This window comes from Acartia tonsa, chromosome 10, assembly GCF_053477335.1.
Source record: "Acartia tonsa isolate MP-2025a chromosome 10, ASM5347733v1, whole genome shotgun sequence".
Taxonomy (NCBI): Eukaryota; Metazoa; Arthropoda; class Copepoda; order Calanoida; family Acartiidae; genus Acartia; species Acartia tonsa.
In genome coordinates, this window is record NC_137269.1 from 21,595,342 (window position 1) to 21,619,544 (window position 24,203).

At 31.2% G+C, this 24,203-nt stretch overlaps 1 protein-coding gene across 1 annotated transcript in view; it reads left to right on the plus strand.

Annotated features, from left to right (window-relative positions):
- The window catches only part of LOC145329631 (myosin-4-like), a 73,841-nt gene that overhangs the window by 41,040 nt on the left and 8,598 nt on the right, over positions 1–24,203 (plus strand). Inside the window, exons 26-57 of the mRNA XM_080173949.1 lie at positions 620–745; positions 1,440–1,510; positions 2,186–2,273; positions 2,670–2,762; positions 3,069–3,162; positions 3,303–3,365; positions 3,724–3,855; positions 3,946–4,060; positions 4,215–4,264; positions 4,813–4,879; positions 5,282–5,400; positions 5,824–5,912; positions 6,072–6,129; positions 6,538–6,623; positions 10,007–10,094; positions 10,320–10,381; positions 10,507–10,581; positions 10,931–11,009; positions 12,055–12,135; positions 12,505–12,611; positions 13,284–13,364; positions 13,698–13,764; positions 14,795–14,877; positions 15,586–15,706; positions 17,252–17,287; positions 19,883–19,975; positions 20,327–20,493; positions 20,771–20,865; positions 21,415–21,458; positions 21,973–22,095; positions 23,758–23,835; positions 24,035–24,131. Of these exons, the coding sequence (XP_080030075.1) occupies positions 620–745; positions 1,440–1,510; positions 2,186–2,273; positions 2,670–2,762; positions 3,069–3,162; positions 3,303–3,365; positions 3,724–3,855; positions 3,946–4,060; positions 4,215–4,264; positions 4,813–4,879; positions 5,282–5,400; positions 5,824–5,912; positions 6,072–6,129; positions 6,538–6,623; positions 10,007–10,094; positions 10,320–10,381; positions 10,507–10,581; positions 10,931–11,009; positions 12,055–12,135; positions 12,505–12,611; positions 13,284–13,364; positions 13,698–13,764; positions 14,795–14,877; positions 15,586–15,706; positions 17,252–17,287; positions 19,883–19,975; positions 20,327–20,493; positions 20,771–20,865; positions 21,415–21,458; positions 21,973–22,095; positions 23,758–23,835; positions 24,035–24,131 (2,828 nt within the window). The remainder of the gene's footprint in view (positions 1–619; positions 746–1,439; positions 1,511–2,185; positions 2,274–2,669; positions 2,763–3,068; positions 3,163–3,302; positions 3,366–3,723; positions 3,856–3,945; positions 4,061–4,214; positions 4,265–4,812; positions 4,880–5,281; positions 5,401–5,823; positions 5,913–6,071; positions 6,130–6,537; positions 6,624–10,006; positions 10,095–10,319; positions 10,382–10,506; positions 10,582–10,930; positions 11,010–12,054; positions 12,136–12,504; positions 12,612–13,283; positions 13,365–13,697; positions 13,765–14,794; positions 14,878–15,585; positions 15,707–17,251; positions 17,288–19,882; positions 19,976–20,326; positions 20,494–20,770; positions 20,866–21,414; positions 21,459–21,972; positions 22,096–23,757; positions 23,836–24,034; positions 24,132–24,203) is intronic.

The following is a 24,203-nucleotide window of genomic DNA, read 5'->3' on the forward strand; positions in this document are numbered from 1 at the left end:
TGATCCAAAATTCCTTTTTAAGTTATACAAATTTTAATGCCTAAAGTGATCACCACTATGAAGCGTTATTTTTCTTTATTTAGCTTACAACTCAATCTTTACAGCTGAATTAAAATCAATTTTAATAGTCAACAGTGTATAAACGTTCAATTTCAATGTATACTAATTTCATTTATACAATTATTTCTAACATAAAAATAAATACACACTTTAAATATTCATCTATATGTCTCAAAAATGGTTTTAGAATCCCAAAGTATATGCAAGCCACTTTTTTGATTGAGCTTATATTTATCCATCTATCAGTTTATCTATCCAACTATGCATAAAATTTTATAAATATGTGTAAGAAATATTATTATCATTTTGTATGCTTATGTTGAAATACATCTATCTATCTATCTTTCTATCTATGTATCTATCTAAAATAGGTATGGAATTTTGTAGTCCGTGCAAGCTTCTTCCCTGGATGAGCAAAGAGCCATCTAAACTATTTTTCTAATTATTTTGTATCTATCTAGCTAGCTATTCATTCATCTCTCTTTCTAATAATCTATCTATCTTTCTGTCTATATACTCTTTTATTCAATAGTGTATCTATCTATCTCTATCTGTCTAGGTATGGAATCCTGAAGTCCGTGCAAGCAACTTCGCTGGATGAGCAGAAAGCGGCCACCTCCACTATTTGTGGAGAAATGCTCAACAATGAGAAATACAGGATGGGACATACCAAAATTTTCTTCAGGTTAAAAATATAATTCTTATATAAAAGTAACAGGATGTTTGTCTGCGTGTCCGTCTGTGCCTAGAAAGTACTAATCCCCCCCCCCCCCTCTAAATTTGTTAAAAATATAAAAAGAAAATATCCATAGGTGCCTCTAGGGGCGTAACCGCTAGTTCTTTTAGTTAAAGTAATAAGATTTTTTTTGTTTGTCCGTTAGGAACTTGCTTACCACTAAAATATTTGAGTTCTTCATTCTTGGAATCCCTAAAAACTGTCCTTGGATGATTTTGGACTAATTTATTTCTTTAATGTAAGAATGTAAGTAAGTAAAAACAGTAAAGTATAATGAACATTTTTAATTAACATGGTATAATAATGATAGTTTATGACAAAGTGTTGATGCTTAATCTTAAGCAATTCTAAATTTTAGATTATTAAAAGTCTTTTACATAACTTATTTGGATTAACAAAATCAATTTATAGAGAAGCGGCAGAATATATATCACAAAAAAAGGAAAGGTTGGGTGATTTTTTTTATGTAATAAGTGCTTGGAAAAAAATATAAGAAAAGCTATTTAAAAAAACATACTTAAAACATTACCACACGTATAGGGTGAAATAAGTGATTGGAATAAATGTTAAATGGTTGCATAGAATGTTTTTATTGCATTTATTGAGTCTCTTAGTTTGTATAGATTTAATGAAAACTTTTTAGGGCTGGTGTTCTGGGTTATCTTGAAGAAATCAGGGATGAAAAAGTGCAGAGGCTTCTCAGACAATTACAAGGTATGTTTTTTAGTAGATCTGACTTATTATGCCTTTTCATCTTGTTTGTGTTCTCCACCCATTCTTCCAAAATACAAACATTTTTGGTAATTACAACTAATAGTTTTTACTTTGAAAAAGTTTTGAATACAGATTTAATAAATACAACATAAAGTGCAAAAGAGGGTGTTCTTTTTCTTCTATCAAAAACATAAGCTGCAAAAAAACAGAGGTGGATTCTTAAAAAAAATTTTCGTGAAGGGTTATTAACATATGATTTTGTTTAATTTTTGTAGATTTTTAATGTGATTTTGGTGGATTTTTCACGAAAACAATTTTGCCCCACTAAGCGATAAGTGGGGCAATTTTTTTTTAAGAATCCACCTCAGTACTTAATTGCTGTGCTTGATTATATGGTAACACACGCTTAAGACAACCAACCCTTTGATTACATTACCTTTGTCTGGAAGTGCTAGCTGTACATGTTAATGAATTGCGCTTGTTTTGGGCAAAGGCATTCTCCCGTACTCTAACTGTTTATGTCGCGTACCTGACTACGAACAACTTTTAATGTCTTTGGTTATGACGCAGTAAAGAACATTACTAAGAACAGTTAAGGAATATTTAATAAAAAGATTAATTTATTTCTCAATTTTTATCCCTATATATTAATCTTGAGTTAACCTATCTCTCTAGGATTTTGCTATGGTCGGGTAAGACGTAGGGAGTATCAGAGACGTAAAAATCAGAGAGATCTCCTCACTGTAATTCAGAGATGCTTCAGGTACAGTTTTTTTAAAGCGAAGCTTCTCTATATTTAGGCTCGGTCTTTACGTCTGTGACAGATAATTTAATCTATAACTTGTTTTATCGATTTCAAACTTGGCATGATGATTCCTGTAAAGGTTAGGTACAATATAGGAAGCATAGCAACTCTATAATCATTACCATGTACAAGAAAGTCACAATGTATGTTAATGTAAAACTTGATGATTATTAATTGGCTTTTCAAAAAACAATATTTCAAATGTCGTGCTCTTGATCTTTTATATAAATCCTGTATTTAAATAGTTTTGGGATATATTTAAATGACTTTTGGATTTGTGAGGCTACACTTTTAAGGATGTTTCATCCTTGTTTTTCTTTAATATTCTTACAAATATTAATTTTTACTTTTTAGACGTTATCTGACCCTACGTCACTGGGGCTGGTATTCTATTATCCAGAAAACTAAACCTCTCATTGGAATGCTCAACATTGAAGAAGAAATAAGGTATTCATCTTTTCATATTTGAAAGTTAACTAATTTCTGATATTTTTATATTTATTTTACCATCAATCAATCTATCTATTCAACTATCTATCAACTATCTAACTATCAATCAATCTTACAATCTATCTAACCAGGTAAAAGGGAATGTGATTCTGACAAACAATTCTCAAGGAAAATTTCCCCACGACCTACTTCCCCTTTTCCTCCCCTTCTTACCAACCCCTCTTCATTTCCATAAAAAAAAGACAACTTATACCCCCACCATACTAACTAACTAACTAACTATCTAACTATCTATCTATCTAGAATGTTGGAAGATGCAGCTAGCCAGGCAGTGAATGATGTGCAGGCTGAAAATGAAGAAAAGAAAAGACTGGAGGTTGCTAATGTCAGAATCCAGGTATAGTAACAATTATGTTTTTTTTTCTTCATTGATATTTTCCAGTGCCAAAAAAAGCTAAAACCATGTAATTCTTTAAATCCATTGGTAAAATCTATTTTACATATTAGCAAAAACATATCATATAATAATTCCTACAGGATGAAAAGCTGGCACTCCAGAAAAGAATTGAGATTGAACAGGCAGACTTCCAATCTTTCCAGGTAAAAAACAATTAGAAGCACATGAACCATCCTGCAGTAATCCGGTTAAACTTAGGATAACAGACTAATTTACATTCCAATGCTTCCTTCTTTTTTTAAAACTTATTTTAGATACACTTAAATAATTTTAGCGTAGCTGTGTTTAGTGTAGATGTCACAGCTTTTGGCCTACCTATTCTATTGACGTCTTAGTAAAAGGAAAGAGAAAGGGAAGGGGGAAAGAAACCCCATAGAAAAGGTATGGGTTATAGGGTAACGTTAATAGAATAGGTAGGCCCAAAAGCAGTGACATCTATTCCCATTTTGCAAGGGCACTATAGATGATGGAACAATAATAGCACATAAAATTACTGTTCAGGAGCATCAAGCTAAAGCTGCAGCACAGAAAGCTGACACGGAGGCTCAGATAGAGGACATGAAGGAGAAAGTTGCCGAGGAGCAGGCAAGGAAGGAACAACTCATACAGGATAAGAAGGCTCTGGATGCTGAGGTACAGTAACATATATATAATAAATACAGAATATGCGTGGATATTATGACAGGAGAAAAATTGGAAATCTTATATTTATTTACTGATCAGGTTAGCAATGCACGAGGAGACCTCGCTGACCTGGAGGTTCATGTCAACAAGGCAGAAGAAGACAGAGCCAACAAGGAACATCAGATGCGATCACTCAATGATGAAATTGCCAATAAGGAAATTACGCCTATTAACTTTTGAAAACTTTGATGATAGAATTATGTTGCATAGTCATTTATCTAAATTGACTGTCCAGTTTTTTTTTACTTATGTGTCATCTTTGCAAATATATATTTTGAAATCAAAGTTAATTGAATGTAAATTGGATTAGGATGAACTTATCAGCAAGTTGAACAAAGAAAAGAAGCATATTCAAGAGGTAGGATAACATTTCAAAATTAGAAATATTATTTAAATTTTTAATACAATGTTATACCTTTTAGATAAACAAAAATACAACCATATCTTTTAAAATGTTAAAAAATTATAAATAAAACAATAGAAATATTATCATTAGGTTTTAACACAATTTTTTTTTTTTGGGGGTGGGGGAGGTCACGAAAATATTCCCTCTCCGCAAAATGTTTTCTACTTAGTGTTGAACAATAAATGGACGAGAACTTATTAACCTCCTTGGACGATGTAGGGGGTCCAGTCACTTACCTATGAAATTTTTAAATATGGTTTTGAAACCGATTAATATTAGTATTGATTGGACTGGTTCCCAGCCATAGTGAAAAATCAAGTATAGCATCGTATCAAAAACAGGTTTCCACTGAAATTAAAATAAAATCATAAAATTACTACCAGTTGATATCTGTGGCCCCTTGGGACCTACAAAACTGTTTAAAATCTTTTTTTGTATTAATCTCCGCGGAAAGCTGTCAATACGATGCTATATACAACTATTTCTATATATAAATTTAGGTGAATGCGAAGGCAAGTGAAGAGCTTCAGAACGCAGATGCCAAAGTGTCTCATCTTAGTATGGTCAAGGAAGGCTTATGCTAATTTTACCTGAATGGTACATCGGTAGTCCTCTCCAGATCTTGGTGCTCCTTAACATTGGATGTAGAATATACGTGGATATTATGAATGGGGGAAAATCGTCATCAATTTAGCTTGCTAATATGGAACTTGTTTATTGGTCAGTTCTTTCATCCAGTAGGAGAAGAGGGGATGTGGTAAAGGGGATGGAAGGTAGGTATAGTTATTTCTGCCCTTTGCAAGGTTTACTTCATTAGAGAACATGAAAATCTCTTGTAAGATCCAAGTAATAATATATTCAACGATAGTTCAAATCAACGATGCAATAATATCCTATGACGTTCCATTAAAGTAACGGACGGAGTAATAGAAAATATGTTCTCTCAATAATTAGCATTCCTGATGGATCAGGCCAAGCTTGAGGAAACTCTGGATGATCTTGAGGATAGTCTGGAGAGGGAGAGAAGGAAGAGGACAGAGGAAGAGAAGACAAGAAGGAAGATTGAAGCTGATGTTAAGCTAACACAGGTAAAGGAAAATGTCCGGGTTCTTATTGGTTTCTTTATATAGAAAAAATGCTATATTCATTTCCATGCTAAGATGAATAGGTAGTATTAGCTTACACGTAACCGGTTAAGCTCTAATAACCATCCCCCATTCCGCCCCATATGTTTAAGATAATTGAAAATATTGCTATGGGGTAGTTTTTTTCCCCTAAACTTATCCTTGCTGTGGGCTCTTAACTCTGTATGGCCTATACTGTAAAGAAAACTAATATAATTTATTTCTAAAAATGGAGGGGAAAGGGGGAGAGGGATTTGCTGGTTATCAGATTTTAAGAGGTTACTTTGTGATATTAATTTTTGTTCTTTTATCTGTTTAGAGTAAAATTCTTGCTTGATATCTAGGATTCAATGTTATATCCCTAATAAAATTGCTGATATAAATCAGGAGGCAATCATGGAGTTGGAGAAGGGTAAAAAGGAGCTGGACCTCACCATCAACAGGAGGGAGAAGGACATTGGAGATATGAACTCCAAGTAAGTTAAATATTTGTATTACAAGAAATTCTATTATGAAAATTATTTTTTTAAATCACCAAACCTCTCTTTGGTTTATTGTTAATTGTAATAAAAAAACTGGTTTCTAATTTATATTAAAAAAATGCACAATTGGTTGAATTTGATATTTTTTTCTAGATTAGAGGAGGAACAAGCTGGAGTGGGCAAGCTTACTAAACTCATCAAAGAAACTCAGGCATTGTTGTCAATCTTGTGCTAAAGATTAAAAGAATTAGGGCAAACATAATCTAAAAAAAAGAACAATCAACTTAAAGAATTTTTCTGTATTTTCTACACTTCATTTAATTTTCTTTTTGTTCACAATCATATCGTATTATAGCCAGCTTTCCAATGATAATGAAATAAAAGATGTAATAATATATCCAGTTTTATTGCCCCCGAGGAACTGAAGGCCAGGGTCAACCAAACAGAGATTGATTTCATATTTTTTTTGTTTGTAAAATATTGTATAAATTACGCTTCATGATTTTTTAGTATGGCTTACAACCGGTTATATTTTAGCGGAAAATAATCAGATTCTAGGCCATGCTGTAAAAAAGTGTCTCAACGAAACCTAGACTATGATGACAATCCTGATGGTCAGGCCCGCGTAGAGGAGATGGAAGAGGAGCTAGAGGCTGAGAGACAAGCAAAGGGAAAGGCCGAGAGACAGAGATCTGATCTAGCCAGGTAATAGTACAATACATCAGGGCTTGGCAGTTGCCCGTCAGCAATCAAAAAAGCCACTTGAAAATCGGACGGACAGACATTATTGTATTTTGGAACAATGGTTTCCTTCAAAGTGTCTTATCGATTATAATTAGGTCCCCTGCAGAGGTAGGCATAAGAAAATAAACCTCCTCCACTATCTTGTATTCAATTTTTCAAAGGGGAGATTAACATCTGAAATGAATTTTGGGGTGCCATAAGCATTCCCAAAATTTTTATTTTTACCCCCCACCCCCTCCCCAAATAAAAAAGCTTGGACGTCATTTCCTCTATGATTTGAAGATTACCTCCACCCAAAATAAAAAATAGCTTGGATGTCCTTGGATGGGGGTATGATAATAACTTTTAAGAAAAGTTTCTATATTACTAAAAAGTTAAATCTATTTACAATTTGAAACATTTAAATGTAAAAAATTGATACAAAATACAAAACAGATGTTATATTTTTTTGGTAGATTACTAAGTAAAATTGCTTTGCTTTATTTCTGGGAATAAAAGCATTATTGAAAAGTCGGAGTCGCGAAACTAACTTTATGTTAATAGAAATTAGATTTTGCAATGGTCAATCTAAATCTAGCAAGGACTATTATTATGTCTAATAGTATGGAGTTACGGAAAGTGTCATGTAAGACGTCATAAAAATATGTCTAAAAAGGAAGGATTAGTGGAGAAGTGGGAAAGGAAACCCCTAAAAAAGAGATGGATTTAGATGTATTTTAATGACATCACACATGACACTTTCCTAATCTCCTAAAAATAACACATAAAAAACATACTGGCTTTATTTATTTTAGGCCGTATGTAACAAGAGAGTCTTATCATTGTTTATTACTCTTATTACAAACTTAGTTTCATGGCCCCAACTGTCAAGCCTTGAACAGCATTGTTAGGTGATTTCAGATGCAATATTTTATTGGTTTCTTTGTTTTTATATAACCCCATACTAATTTTTATTAAATAGCAAAGAGCAATTGTAAAAACAGTACTTGTTATATACATCTAAAAGAATTTTACAGAAAAATGTCTCAGTGAATGATTGTTTATATTTAAGAAAGATTTTAGAGATTGCTAAAATGAAAAACAACTTAATTTGAATACCAAGACCAATATTTTTAAATGGCTTAAATTGCCCTGTTCTACTTCTAAATATTTCTCCATCTTATTGTTTAATGCAAATCCATTTATAAAATATTTCAGACCGAGGTTAAGGAAGTTAAACTTTCAAAGTGTTCACATCATTTTAAACAACTTCATTATAGTTCTCTGTCCCTAAACTTTAGGGACTATGCTGCCCTTGAATCATTTAGTTTTAAAAAATATTAAAGGGGGGGGGGGGGAGTATTTTTTGGAGGGTTGAGGTGTCGCATCTTCATCTCCTAATGACCAACGGACTAACCTTCTTCGAAACATTATAAAACTTCCCTGAAAATTTTGTAAAGATAAGTCCAAGTGTTTACGAGATCTTTAGGGAAAAATACAATCACTTACTACTTTGTAAAAAAGAATAAAAAGTTTTGCATGTTCATTTAAGCAAAAACAATTCTTTTTTTTAAACTTAAAGATGTAGTTTTATACTTGTATAGATAAACATTGATTTTGTCAATAGAAATATCTTGTAAAACTTCAATTATATACAAAGAGGTGAAGTGAAGTGATAGTTTGGGAGCCTTATTTTTAGAAACAAAGCAACTCTATAAGTAACCTGCATTGGTCTTCCTTTTATGTTCAGCAGAACATAAACTTTATAATTAGAGAACACCTGTCCTGCTAACCCAAAATCACATTTTATTTACAACTAGCGGGGAACGCCCCTAGAGGCCTCTAGGGGAACTTGAGAAGAGGGAAGTTGATTTCCAACGGCTAATTTTAAAAGAAAAACTTTTAAAAATTGTGCGATTTTTATGTGGCGTTTAAGTCGCTACGAATATTTAAATTTTTTTCTCGATTTTTTGTAATTTCTCTTGGGAGGGTGGTGGTACCTTCCCCCAAAAAGGTTAGAAACTTTTCTAGAACCTATGAAATGCAACCCTTTTAATAAGAACCCGATTGGTTTAGCAGTTAGCGATATCCTTCGGTACAAACAGACACACAGACAGAAAAACACACATCCTGTTATAAGGATATATCTTTCTTTCACAACAATGTTGTACGTACACCATGTGAAACTAGTATATGTCGACTTTATGACATTATTAAAAAGGAGTTATGACTAACTATTTATTTACATTTTTTCTATACAAATTTATAGTTACCCAACAAGGGTAAAATTATTGATTTGTCAAATTTTATTCGTTCTTGTTTATTGCAAAAAATGCAAAATCTAAATGGCAAAGTCCTGTTCTTGCTAAATACTGTATGCAAAACTTGGAAAATTTTGTCTTTATAACAGGATTATAGACAGTAGAAAATAGTATTTTAGTATAGCTTTTATATAATTTACTCAAAAATCATTTAATTCGATTTTTTGATAATGAATCTGATATTTTTAATATACATGTCTATTTTAAACTAATTGTAGAAAAAAAAACTTTTCTTATCTAACTTTAAATAAATTTTTCCCTCTAATATGTTATTGCGGCGCTACCCATGGACATTATTTGGTAAAAATTCAACAGAACATGTTTCAATATTAGAGGAGAGGTAATTTAAGCGGGTAAGAAAATTGGAGAAATTTTTAGATTTAGGTATTAAAAACACTTAAACAAATATAAACAAAATCTTAAATATTATTTCTGAAGAAATAGAGGAACTAAGAGAAAGAATAGAGGAGGCTAGTGGAGCTACTCATACTAATATTAAATATTGCTTCTAGAGAAATGAAGGAACTAACAGAAAGAATTGAGGAGGCTAGTGGAGCTACTCATACTATTATTAAATATTGCTTCTAGAGAAATGGAGGAACTAACAGAAAGAATTGAGGAGGCTAGTGGAGCTACTCATACTAATAATAAATATTATTTCTGAAGAAATAGAGGAACTAACAGAAAGAATAGAGGAGGCTAGTGGAACTACTCATACTATTATTAAATATTATATCTAGAGAAATGGAGGAACTAACAGAAAGAATAGAAGAGGCTAGTGGAGCTACTCATACTAATATTAAATATTATTTCTAGAGAAATGGAGGAACTAACAGAAAGAATTGAGGAGGCTAGTGGAGCTACTCATACTATTATTAAATATTGCTTCTAGAGAAATGGAGGAACTAACAGAAAGAATTGAGGAGGCTAGTGGAGCTACTCATACTAATAATAAATATTATTTCTGAAGAAATAGAGGAACTAACAGAAAGAATAGAGGAGGCTAGTGGAACTACTCATACTATTATTAAATATTATATCTAGAGAAATGGAGGAACTAACAGAAAGAATAGAGGAGGCTAGTGGAGCTACTCATGCTCAGATAGAACTAAACAAAAAAAGAGAGGCTGAGGTAAATATCATAATTATTATATAGTGTTGGTATTCTTCAAGAAATAATTGAACCATAATTTTTACAATAGTCTTACTTATTGATAATTTGGATTTGATAATAGATTTAATATAATTTGTTATATACCCTACAGTGCATATTTATTAAGAATTGTGTCTAATTGTCATTTTTTTATTATCTGTATTTGAATTTTAAGAAATAATTAGAAATTTATTCATGTTTTAGGTTGCAAGAATGAGAAAAGATCTTGAAGAAATTAACATCCAACATGAATCTACCATGCTTAGGTAAAGATTTAAGATATTTTTTCAATTGATTAATGAAAATGCCATCAACAAAAGTAGTTTATTAAAATATTAATATAACATAAAATCTGAACAACTCTTATTTTAAAAAATCATTATGATTTTAGTTTAAAGAAGAAGCACCAGGATGCAATTGGAGAAATGTCTGAACAAATTGATCAACTAAATAAATTAAAAGCTAGGTAAGTTTAAGCACAGAATCAAACTATTCTTTAACCTGAATATGTCTGTCAATTTTTAATGTGTCAGGGTATGCATACAAATGTAACATTTTCAATAATAAAAACATCTGTCAAATGTTTGGTACAGATTCCCCTATTCTAATAGGGCTATAGCTAATCAAAATTGGCAATTAGAAACGACCTTGACTGCTTTAGAGCTGATATGATATATTATTACTATAACTAGACTTAAATCATAAGCAAATTAGCAAATTATGTTGGCACTATTTAATTATGAGATACGTAGGTTTATTTGAAATTTATCCCTAACAAGAATTCCAGATAACTATTGAGACTTGTAATAATTTAGAGTTGAGAGAGATAACTCTAATATAAAACATGAGATAGATGACACTAAAGTTCTGACTGATGAAGTAGTCAGAGCAAAGGTAGAAAATCAAAATCCATTGGGATTTTTGTCAGCATGGCTTTTATACATAGTTGAACATATATTGGTGTTTTTAATTTTACAGTAGATTTTTTCAGTTTCATTCTTTGTGTTTATGTATGAACATTAGAGTGTTCCAAGATTATATTTTTTGGAAATACTGCGAAATCTGTTGTTTGTATGTACCGATAAATGTAAAGCCTAATGGTATAACTTATAATCACCTTTTAAATGAAAAATATTTATCTATAAAAACATAGATATTTTGGTGATTTTTATAGTCAATTTGTATCCATCATTCGAGAGCATTTTGAAAAAATGTACATAAATACTTTTATATTTTTAGGTGTTTTTTTTGAGTTTTTTTTATTCATGTTTTTTACTTGAACATAGATTTTTGATATAATTATTAGGTTAGAAATGGATATACATGGACTTAAAATGGAAAATACAGAATGTAATATTTTTCTTGATAATCTTTCGAGAGAAAAGGTATTTTAAATGCAACCAGAAAAAAATTAATGATTAATATTAAGTTAACAAGAGTTCTTTTTATAAAGTAACAAATTTGATCTTTAAGGCATTACAAGTTTTAATATCTTATTATTTTGTTTTTGTAAAAGGTACTTGATTTAAAGTGATTTTTATGCATGTTTTCTTAATAACACTAATAAGTAATATCTAAGGAGTCAATTTTTTTGCATGAAGCATAATAAAATGTATTTTCATATTTATTTCATTAAAATTATAAAACTTTTTAAAATTTGTTCAAGAAGATTGCTAAGATTGTATGTTGGTTTTTGTACATCAAAAGGTATAACAGAATGTTTTCTTTGATATTATGGTTAAAGGGAAAATTTAATATTTATTATAATAACCTCTCCTTCACAAATAAGATATAAAATGGTCTTAATAAACCTATATTATGCTTTCCTGAAATCAAATAAAGCTCTTTTATTAAAAAAGAATATAAACAAAGTATGCTTTTCAAAATAAGAAACCTAATTATTGGGAAAAAACAGTTTTTTAATTTTATTTTCTTATAGGCTTCTGCAGAAAAAGCTGGTAAGAACCTCAGCAGCCAACTGACAGATCTTAACAAGAAAATATCTGAAGTCAATCTGCAGGTAAAGTGGTAGAATGCTGACCTTTCTTGAAATCTGACTTGATAATAAAATATTCCAATGAGGTATTAACTACAACACATTAAAAAACTAGAATAAAAACTTTGCTTTTATATAAATAAATCGTATTTAATTAATTAGATTCATATGTTTCGAAAATTCTTTGATATTAGCAAAGCATTTGATATGGGCCGATACGGAAATTCCAATCACTAATCTTTGTTGTCTCCATTTTTTAAAATTTAAATATTAAATCATATATATCTCTTTTTTTTCTTATTATATTCCTCTTTCTCCCTCTGTAACTCATTCTTTCGCTGTAATTTCAATGATTGCTCTTATTTTTTTCTCACAAAATATAATATTTTAAAGGTGAATGATATGGAGTATGCTAACCGCAAGGCTGAGAATGAAAACAGTGATCTGTTGAGACAGCTGTCTGATTTAGATTCTAGCGTGTCAATGCTACAAAAATCTAGGTATTGTTTTTATTGCGGATTTAATTATCTATAAAATAAAGTAGAACGATTTCTGTCTGTCTGTCTCTTAAGATCTCGGTAACCACTGAACCAATTGGATTCTACTCTTCAGGGTATATATCTATTGGTTCTGTGGGGGGGTTTTAGGCTATTTTCTTGGGGGGTGGGACACCCCCAACCCCCCTAAAAATGAAAAAATCCCCCCCAATTTTTTTTCTTTCTATTATTTAAAATTAGTGGTGGAGTGGGGGCTTCTCACCAGGTACTTAATTTTTTTTCTCATAAATTACCTCTTGGGGCAAAGCCCCTAGAGGCTAGGGGCAAAACCGCTAGTAGTGATAAAAAGAAACATGTATTTAATCAGTGTCTTTAGCTTAAAGTTTATTTATGCATATCGATGGATTACAGATTAAGACCAAAACACATCAAAACGTTTATAACTTTTTAAGTTGAACTAGTTTTTTTTAAATCTTAAACAAGCACAACATTTTACAAAGCACTTACAGTTAAGACATCCAGACAAAGGTTCTGTGCAGGTTTTTTTTTGCATGTTTGGTGACATTTTTAGTAAGCTTCCAAAAAAGAATAACTCAATCGGTCCAGTGGTTAAAAAGATCTCTTATGGACAGCCAGGCAGATATACATCATCTAATCTATTTTTATAAATTTAAGGCATCACCTAAAGAATGAGTTAGAGCAAGTAAAGAAAATCTATGAAGATGAATCAAAAGAGAGACAATCTATTCTGGGAAGGTAATGTAGAAATTTTAAAATGACAATATTCCTCACAAATTATAAGACACCTAACATTAATAGCAGCCATGAAACTCAAATATTTGCTACATAATTTCTTATTTCAATATTTGCATGAAAAGACTGAAAAGAAATTTTATAAATCTAACTTAAATAGACATAGAGAACATAATGCTTCATATAAAACATGTCTACAGTAAATACCGACATACATTTATAGTACTGGAGCTATTACTGCTATAATATACACATTACTTGGAATATTTTTACCTTAATTATTAGGTCAGTCAAAAACTAACTCACTTTAATTCTTTTTAATGTTTTCATTTTTAGATTCCGAACATTAAAACATGAGCATGATGGTATGCTGACTGTTTACGAAGAAGAATTGTCTGCTAAGGTTATTTTTATCCTTGTTTTAATACTTTATTCAAAGATCACTTTTAGTGCTTAATCCCAAACAGGGTAGCTCTAAAAAAATCAGCCTTGTTGTGACGTCATAAAAATGAGGGATAATCCATCTTTTTTTTAGGGGTTTTCTTTCCAACTTCTCCTCTCATCTCCCTCATTTTTATGACGTTACATGGCTGATGTTTGAGACAGTTTGTTCAGCTACCAAAAAGGGAGTTGGGGATAATCTAGAAGTGTCCTAGTTCTAATATCATTTATCATCATAGAGGTTGTATCTCATCCCTTAAGATCCAATAATTAAATCCATAGTAACAAAATCAAAGTGTCGGAACAATCAGACCAAATTATTGCTAAAAAAGTGTACACATTTAGGTACAAAGATGTTTTTAAAGTGGGGCAATTCTATAATTAGGGTCGGTCCGTCCGTAACGATTAGCTTTATTCGTTAATTTAAACACATTCCTATTACAACAAGGTACAATGTTATAAGCGAAGTATCTTTATAATCAAGTCCTAAAACGTCGGTATGTCCTTTAACAGCATCATGTAATTCAGTTCTGACACACTACCAGTGTTAATGTTCGTTTGTCCTTCTATTTCAGAGCTTCGCTTTTATGGATGTTGTTATCCTTGTTTCATTTAATATTCCTCATAGAATGGGTTATGAATTAATACTTGAATTTCTTTGACTAAATGCTGTTTTGAGGTTCAAAAAATCCATCGCTCGTGTTATGGGATTGATTCATATTTCGACTAATCATAGTTTCTCATTGATTATCTAGGGTATAAATCTAATGCAAGATCAGTTATTTATCGCATCGTATTATAGACAGCTTTACGCGGATAGTGAAATCTAAAATTTTAAGATTAAACCTAGAGTATCTGAAAGCCCGGCATAACAAAACTGGTATTAATTTTATGATTTTTATTTAAATTTTCGTCAAAAATTGTCTGTGATACGACACTAGATTTTTCAGTATGGCTAGAAACCTGTGGATATTAATCATTCTTGTTTCTAGGAGAACTTTAAGCGTCAATGTGAAAAGGCTGAAGAAGAGACAAATCTTTGGAGGTTGAAGTATGAACAAGACGGTATTGCAAGGTATAAGAATTTAATAAATGAATAAGTACTTAGATTTATTCTTAAAATAAAGTTACAGGATATATGTTGTTCTTCATACAGAAGGATCTCGTAACAGATTAACCGATATGGTTCTCCTTTACAGTGTAGCTCCTCATAGGTCCTTGGGAATGTACCTTCATCCTAAATATGCGAGTTTGAATTGAGATAAAAAGACTATCTGTTTCTTTGAATTATGTCAATGGTTTATTTTTTGGTATATGTAGGTTAGTGATCATGGATTATACATTATAAACACGCCGTTGTAAGAATTAATACGTCAACTAATACGTTGACAATATGGCCTTAATCTATGTAATTGTACATTATACTTTTTATACAACAATGCTATTCTATTATTGACTAATTATATGTTGACATAATAAGGATCAATAAAAGTTTTAGTTATAGTTTCTTTCGTGGCAACGCAGGGCGTTTCGTCGTATTTTCACAGTAGCTTTTTTATTATTTCTAGCCCGTGTAGGAAGCTCTAACCCTGCGGGGTCAATTGCCTCACCCTGTGGGGCAATCACCTAACCCAACTTAATCTTACCTAACCTGAAATAACCTATCAAAAGCTGCTGTGAAAATACGACGAAACGCCCTTTAAGAGGGATTATACCCAAAGTTTTATAAAGTGTCTTTAGTATATTACATTTTAATTGTTATTATTCTCAAATATTGATTTAGAATTGAAGATCTTGAGAATATAAAGATGAAGCTCCAAGCTCGCCTAGCAGAATGCGAGGGAACAGTGGAAAATCTAAACTCTAAACTCATGCAGCTTGAGAAAAGCAAGGCTCAAATACAGGTATTCTAACTCCGAGTCCGATACATTTCCGCTGGATTAAAACCTGTTCTGAGCCAGACTAAACATCATGTATTGAACTTTCGAGCAAAGAAGGTGTATCAACTATTTTTTTTATAGCTAGCCGGTTCTTTTAGTAAGTAGTAAATGTAAAATTTTTCATAGAATTCAGATATGCAATCGGTTTTTTTGTAGACCTCTTATTTTTTAAGTAATTTAAGTTTAAAAAAAAAAAAATTAAGTCGATTTTAAGGTACTTAAATGCAACAAAAAAAAGAAAGAAAATGGTCATTATGAACAAAAATAGTAAGATCTTTAATTTGACACCTTACTTTTTCAATTCTGTCAGGTAATTATTGAAAAAATAGATTTTTTTAAACCAACGAGAATAAAAAGTTTGAACTTAATTTTATTATTTCACAGGTAAAAAAATATGGGTTCATATATACCTTTAGAATCAGAAAAATATTACGAATCCATTGTAAGCAAAATTGAAAAAAAAAGTTTACAATATAGTACATATATAAACTACAATAAAAGGAATTATATGAAAATATCATATTATATTGTACAGGCAACGTCTTAATTCTTGAATTGAGTATAAAAATGGGAAGGGGGTAAAGAGGGGGTAAAGAGGGGGTAAAGAGGGGGTAAAGAGGGGGTAAAGAGGGGGTAAAAAAGGGAAGACAATAGTGTTGCCTGAACAAAAAATATAATTGGCCATTTTTTTATTTTTTTACTTTTTTTCAATTTTGCTTACAAAGGATTCGTAATATTTTTCTGATTCTAAAGGTATATATAAACCCATGTTTTTATGTCTGTTTGAGAAAATATTTAGGTCTAAAGTTTTTATTAAACCGAGGTTAAAAAAATAGATTTTTTCAATAATTACTCCACAGAATTTTAAAAGTAAGGTGTCAAATTAAAGATCTTACTATTTTTGTTCTTACTGGCCATTTTCTTCTTTTATTTTGTTGCGTTTTAGTACCTTAAAACCGACTAAATTATTTTTTTTAAAAACTTAAATTACTTAAAAAATAAGAGGTCTACAAAAAAACCGATTGCATATCTGAATTCTATGAAAAATTTTACATCTACTACTTACTAAAAGAACCGGCTAGCTATAAAAAAAATAGTTGATACACCTTCTTTAAATAAAAATAACAAAATCAATATTTGTTTTGTTGGCCCATGACTTCAGCCACTCCGGGCTAACAAAACTGGGATTGATTTTATAATTTTAATTTTATTATCCACGGCCAAAACTGTCTATAATGCGATGCGATGAAATATTATTGATAGAGATATGGTGTCCAAAGAAAACTAAACTAACTATATTTTACTAGTTCTAAAGATTAACAATTACACAAAAGTAAACAACATTGTTTCATAAGATTACTTTTATCTATTGATTAATATAAAGATGTAATGGTTTTACTTTTAATTAGCTAATAATTGCTGTTATGTAGTTCAACATGTAAGTACGTTCCAAAAGGCATGACTGTGCTTTTAACCCTATATTGTTCTATAACTATTACTTTGTTTTAGGAGAGCATTGATGACATTTCAACTAGATTAGACCAGGTATGAAATTATTTTTTTAAACAAACTTTTTATCCCACAATTAAATACTTTTTTACATACTCGATTATATTTGTTTTACTATCACCGGTGTCCTGGATAGAAAACAGGTTTTTTTGACATACGTCTCACAAGACCTATGTAGTCATGACCGGAAGACAATGACGGTTTAGTACATGACTTTCGTTAAATCACAGCTGATCATTTTTGTGGATTTTTTTGAAAATTACTTTTTTATCCAAAATTTCATAGTTTTTCCAAAAAAAATCTCAATTTTCTCACATTTGCTGCTTAGTTAGCCTAAATTTACGCAAGAAAAGTATAATAAGTAACAGCTGTACTGAAGATTGTGCTATCACCTATAACAAGATCTTTCAGAATCAATGGAATAAGATTTGTAGTCTAGAAATTGAGTAAGAGTTAATTATTTTGAATTAATGTTCAACAATAAATTTGCACGTCAGAACTGCTTCTAGCCTCCATAGGCTTTCACCTGGCTTTAACATGATTCAATCTATCTGACTTTGCCTTTGACTCCACAACATAAAGTTATTGCCCTCAAATTTCTTTCACTAAAACATTATCTCCTATCAATCCACATGTTAAAGACGTTAAAGTTACCGTTCCTGTCCTTCAACTTTAACAAGTATGCCTCATAATACTTTCCACTAAACAGGGTACCTCTCTCCACCCTGGTATAGCCAGACCTCTATTCTAGCCTGCTGACATGTTTCACCCAGCCTATAAATCTTGATGGAAGTCAGTTTAGAATTCTGACCTTGTTTGTTAATCAACAATTTCACACACTTTTGACTCTTTCTTTATGGCACTTGTTTGCTATTGAACTTGTGGCTTGACTTTTGCCATATAAAGGGATAACCTAAAGATTCAGAATAAACTTTCAAGTATTCTTACTTTTTACTTCCTTGGTTTCCTATGAACCAACTACTGTCATGAGAGATCTTTCCATGAATGAAAGCCAAGACTGCCATGCATCTAGCTACATGGTATTTAAGACTCCCTTGCCTTAGTTACTTTAGCTAAGAGCTCATATCCTCTCATTCTCTATTACTCAGAAATTCACCATGGTTTCCGCCTACTCTGCTGATTGAAAGTCAGGTGGGTCTATGATTCCAAATTTAACACCACTTGATAGACAAACTGCCCTTTATTTTTGCTTTGCTAATCCTACATTTTGGTCTTTCTGTTCAACACCTTCCTAGGTCCCTTTACTACTGGTAGCTTTTAGGAAGGGTAGTATTGATCTGCTTAGGACAAAGAACTTGCCTGGGGTTATTTTCAAATTGGATTTTAAAGTCGCCATTGGAAATCACACTTGAATAAAATCCAGTTATGGTCATGTAACCAGCATTCACATTCACTCTAGTAATAAGCTACTATTATTTTCTTCAAGCTATGAGCCAAGTGCTTTCCTGTCAGTTAGCTGCTCTTACACTATCTTGCAAATTATTCATCCAGCTTAGAATCCAATATGTATCTATAATCATTGTGTAGGTTCACCTATGTAAAACCTTCCATGGTTCTCACTATGACATTTAATCAGTAGTAAAGACAGGCAGTATGTACAAAAGGCAGAGACTCAATCAAGACCAGCTATAGACTGGTCTTTACACGGATTCCAAGTTCATGTCAAACACTTACAAGTGATAATCCCACTTGTTAAAAATATTAACCTTCTACTAAGCTCTTTTGAACCAAGGACTGGTTGTATATTCAATTGTAGCCTGGTATATATGGTAATATAGGACTTTAAACATGGCAACTGTGGTTGTGGATATATATGTTATACTCCAAGCAGATATTGTTTTGATGTTGAGATATCAAATCAGCCAGGAACCAATATTGAGCAGGATAACTTGTTAATATTTAAAGGAAACTTGTTTTAAAAATATAATATGTCATGAGGCATGCAACAGGGACATGAAATGTTTTTTAAAAAGTTAATTACAAGAGTTGTTTAGTCATCAATTCAAATATTTACTTCAAATAACTCTTATTTCATTTCTAGACTACAAATCTTAGATTATTCAAGATTCTTAAAGATTTTGTTATTAATGATAACACAGTTTTTTAGTTCAGCTGTATTTGTTATACTTTTCTTGTGTAAATTTAAGTTAACTAAGCTGCAAATGTGAGAAAATTGTGATTTTTGAAGGAAAAACTATGAAAATTTGGGTATAAAAGTAATTTTCAAAAAAAGCCACAAAAATGATTGTCTCCCGGTCATGACTACATAGGTCTTGTCAGACGTATGTCAAAAAAAAACTGTTTCCTATCCAGGACACCGGTGCTATGTTATGTTAGTAGAATATATATGGATATTATGACAGGGAAAAAATTGTCGTAAATTATTGCTGTCATGGATATAAATTATTGGTCAATTAATTCATCCAGTATGAGAGAAGGGGGTGGGGTAAAAGGGGTGGATGAAGGGATTACTATTTTAGCCAGCTACAAGTTTTACTTAATTAGAGAACATGATAATCTGGTGTAAGTAATAATAAACAAATTTTATTAGAATACAATCATATTCCAAGAGCTAGGAAGACGACTTTTAAACCAATATTTCTTTTCTAGGCCAACATAACAAGCACTCAAATGGAGAAAAAGATCAAGAACTTTGACAAGGTTGTCTTTGAGTGGAAGGGCAAAGCTGACAATTTAACCCAGGTTTAGACATTTTTTTGTTTGTTTGCGCTGCATATCTACTCTTTAATTCTATTGTCCATCTGTTCATTCTTATTTTAGGACATTATCAATTTCCATCAAACAATGTCATATTGAAAGATGTTAAAATGGTTCTTCTGATAATACATTAGTCGAATATTAATTATTGAAATACTAGGAAGAATGCTTTGTCCATAAATAGGCAAAACTCCTTGGCATGTACTGTTAATTAATCCAATCCGAAAAATATGTTCTCTAAAATTACATGAAACATTTCTGTAGATTTTTAAAAAATCAAAAGAAAGGATTTTATACAGCACTTTTATTATTTTTTTATTTTCATTTACATTTTAGGAGTTAGATTTATCCCAGCGTGAATGTAGGAACGTTGCTACCGAGCTGTTTAGAGTAAAGAACAGCTATGAAGAGTGCATGGGTAACCTGGAGGAGGTCAGGAGAGAGAATAGAACTCTCACAGATGAAATCAAGGATATCATGGAGCAAATTAGTGATGGTGGCAGGTTAGTAGATAGATAGATAGATATTTAAGGAGGATTCACACTGATTAAAATATAGATAGATAGACAGGCTAATAGGCATTCAAAAGTTACCAATAATAAGTCTTTTGATTAATAATTTTGACCTTCAGTAATCAAATGTGGTAAAATGTTACATATTACAATTATTGAAATATGATCCTAAGAGCTTTCCATGCAGAAAATTTTTGCAATGTTTGCTTCTTTGATTTATTTTGAAGACGAGCAACAAAAAATGGAATTATTATGTTTCAAAATCCAGGAACATTCATGAGATAGAGAAAGCGAGGAAGAAGTTGGAACTAGAGAAGCAGGAGCTGCAGGTTGCTCTGGAGGAAGCTGAGGCCACTCTTGAACAGGAAAATTACAGTTTTATGAGATAAAAGTGTCATAAGTACATATTGTAAATTTTTTTTATAATTCATGCCTACAATATATATTACTAGCGGCTTCCCCCCTAGCCTCTAGGGGCTTTGCACTTAGAGTTAATAAACTAGGGTTGATCAGTTTCTTTTTAGGAAACTAAGTTGCATTTTAAAGAATTTTTGCTGAACAAATTGTTTACAGGTCTAAATCTTAAATAAAAGATAGCCTGATATCTAGTTGCCGAATGTGTACGCAGTTTCCTGAGTGTTTCCTCATCCTAGCTCAATATTTACTACTAGCTAAAAAAGCTTCAAACTTCAAAAAAAAAAAATCAAAATTTAAAAAATTCAAATTTATAATGTATATTGTATAAATCGTTTACACATTCAAATTTTGATTTTTTTAAGGGAAGTTTGAAGATTTGTAGCTAGTAGTAAATATTGAGCGAGGATGAGGAAACACCCAGGAAACTGCGTACACATTCGGCAACTAGATATCAGGCTATCAAATAAAAACATCACTAAAACTGGTTTTAACTATAGGAAGAGAATAAGAATGCAAGAATTCAAATTGAAATTCAACAGGTAATATTCATAACATTTAGGTACCACTGCTTTTTCATTTTGTAGTCAATTTAATTTGCTAATGTGGACCTCAGTTAGTTCATCCAGTAGGAGGGAAAGGATGGTATAAAGAGGGTGGATGGGGGGTTATCGTTATTTTAGCTATCTTGGAGTATCACTTTATTAGAGTGCATTAAAATCTGGTGCAACATGCAAGTAATTATTTATAAATTTTATTTCACAACTAGGGCACATCAGAACTATTATTACATCTACTTTTTACTTTGTCTTTAAATTTAGCACTGAATATGAATTCTATGCTTTTTAAAAAATCAATAATAGGACGTTTGTCTGTAGCTGTTTGTTCGCGGCTAAAGATCTCAGATTCCGCTTAACTGATATAGTTCTGAAATTTAGGTTCGACTCATCCTTTCCCTTTCCCCCTCAAATGTCTCAAGAGGCCTCTATGGGCTTAGCCGCTATTTGATATTATATATTTTAAGAAAAATCCGCAAAGCTTCTCCTTTCTTTGAAGGTGCGCAGTGACATAGAGAAAAGATTGAAAGAGAAGGAAGAGGAGTTTGAGTTGACAAAGAGGAATCATCAGAAAATGATGGAGAGTCTTCAAGAATCATTGGAGGAGGAGAGCAAATCTAAGGTTATTAAGCTTTAACAATTTTTAATATAAATTAGCTCTAATCAATTTGTTTATTTAAGTAATTTGAAAATTTAAAAACTACTAGATATATTCCTAGAACTAGAAAGAGACTAGAATCTGATGTAGCTGAACTAGAGACATCACTAGAGTATGCTAATCTATGTATATCAATGTGTATATTAAGGCTGAACTGTTAAGAACTAGAAAGAAACTAGAATCTGATGTGGCTGAACTAGAGACATCACTAGAGTATGCTAATCTATATATATAATTAATGTGTATATTAAGGCTGAACTGCTAAGAACTAGAAAGAAACTAGAATCTAATGTAGCTGAACTAGAGACATCACTAGAGTATGCTAATCTATGTATATTAAAGTGTATATTAAGGCTGAACTGCTAAGAACTAGAAAGAAACTAGAATATGATGTAGCTGAACTAGAGACATCACTAGAGTATGCTAATCTATGTATATTAATGTGTATATTAAACTGTTTTTAACCTATTTTTTTATCATTTATAAAAAATATACTATGACACTAGTAGAATCAGACTGCAGAGCCCAAATTTGAATTAAGTCCCCAATAAACTTTTTTGGGGGGATTTAAAAATTAATTTTATATGTTGCTGTGATCATTTTGACCGAAGCAAAAGCTTTTTTTTACTTCGGGTAATATTGTGGCTTACAGAACATTTTTATATAATTCACTTTATATTGATACAATAAAAAAACATTACTCTGTTCATTGGAAATAATTTTTTTTTCCAAAACAATTAATTTCATTGAAAAATCTAACATTTACAATAAAACAAATAATTCTGAAATCTAACCAATAAGAAGCCTTGTTTTATATAATTCTTTACAATTCAAAAAAAGAATGTTTTCACAAAGTGACTTATTTCCAATGTAGTTAAATATTTTTTATTTAATTAAAATGAAAAGAATGAAAACCGTACACATAAAAGATACATACTTTTTAAAATTATTTTAAAAGATAAGTTTGAATAATCTTATTTTATAACACATTTGTATAGGTGACAAAAATAAATTTGTTGTATTGCATAAACATTTGTTGTCATTTAACCCTTTACAGCCATTTTTTATGTTTTTAAAATAAGTGAGAGAACACAAACATGTTAATGTTAATTCGTTGATATATTATGAAGAATTAACTTTTTAGTGAATTTTTATAGTAAAATCATAAGGCCTAATTTTACTCTATACCAGAATACAATATTTATGAAGCAAAACACTCTAAAACCTACGAATTTTACCCAAATAAAAAAAAGACCTTTTGCTCGGATCAAAATGATCACGGCAACAGTAAAAATTAATATTTAAATCCCCCCAAAAAAGTTTATTGGGGACTTAATTCAAATTTAGGCTCTGCAGTCTCATTCTACTGGTGTCATAGTATAATTTTTATATACGTTTTAAAAATAGGTTAAAAACAGTTTAAGGCTGAACTGCTAAGAACTAGAAAGAAACTAGAATATGATGTAGCTGAACTAGAGACATCACTAGAGTATGCTAATCTATATATATTAAAGTGTATATTAAGGCTGAACTGTTAAGAACTAGAAAGAAACTAGAATCTGATGTAGCTGAACTAGAGACATCACTAGAGTATGCTAATCTATATATATTAAAGTGTATATTAAGGCTGAACTGCTAAGAACTAGAAAGAAACTAGAATCTGATGTAGCTGAACTAGAGACATCACTAGAGCATGCTAATCAGGTAGAAATTATTTTGTTCTGTTTTTCTTGTCTTTCACTATTATATTGTCTTACTGAATGTACTTTTAGCATCTTTTAAAGATTGATACATACCCAATAATTATACATTTGAATTTTACCTCTGGGGTAAAACTTATTTTGAAGGCCAAGATTCGAACCCGTAAGCTTTTGGCTTATTTTTTATTAATTTGCTTGTCTAGATTCATGATGAAAATCAGAGGAATATGCGAAGATATCAGGATAGTATTCAGAAGGCTAACATGCACTTGGAGGAAGAACAGAGAGCTAAAGATATTGGTGAGTGATGATTTTGAAGCTTTTTTGGTGGTTTCTCTTAAATGCCCAGTCGAGCACAGAAATCCTACCCCG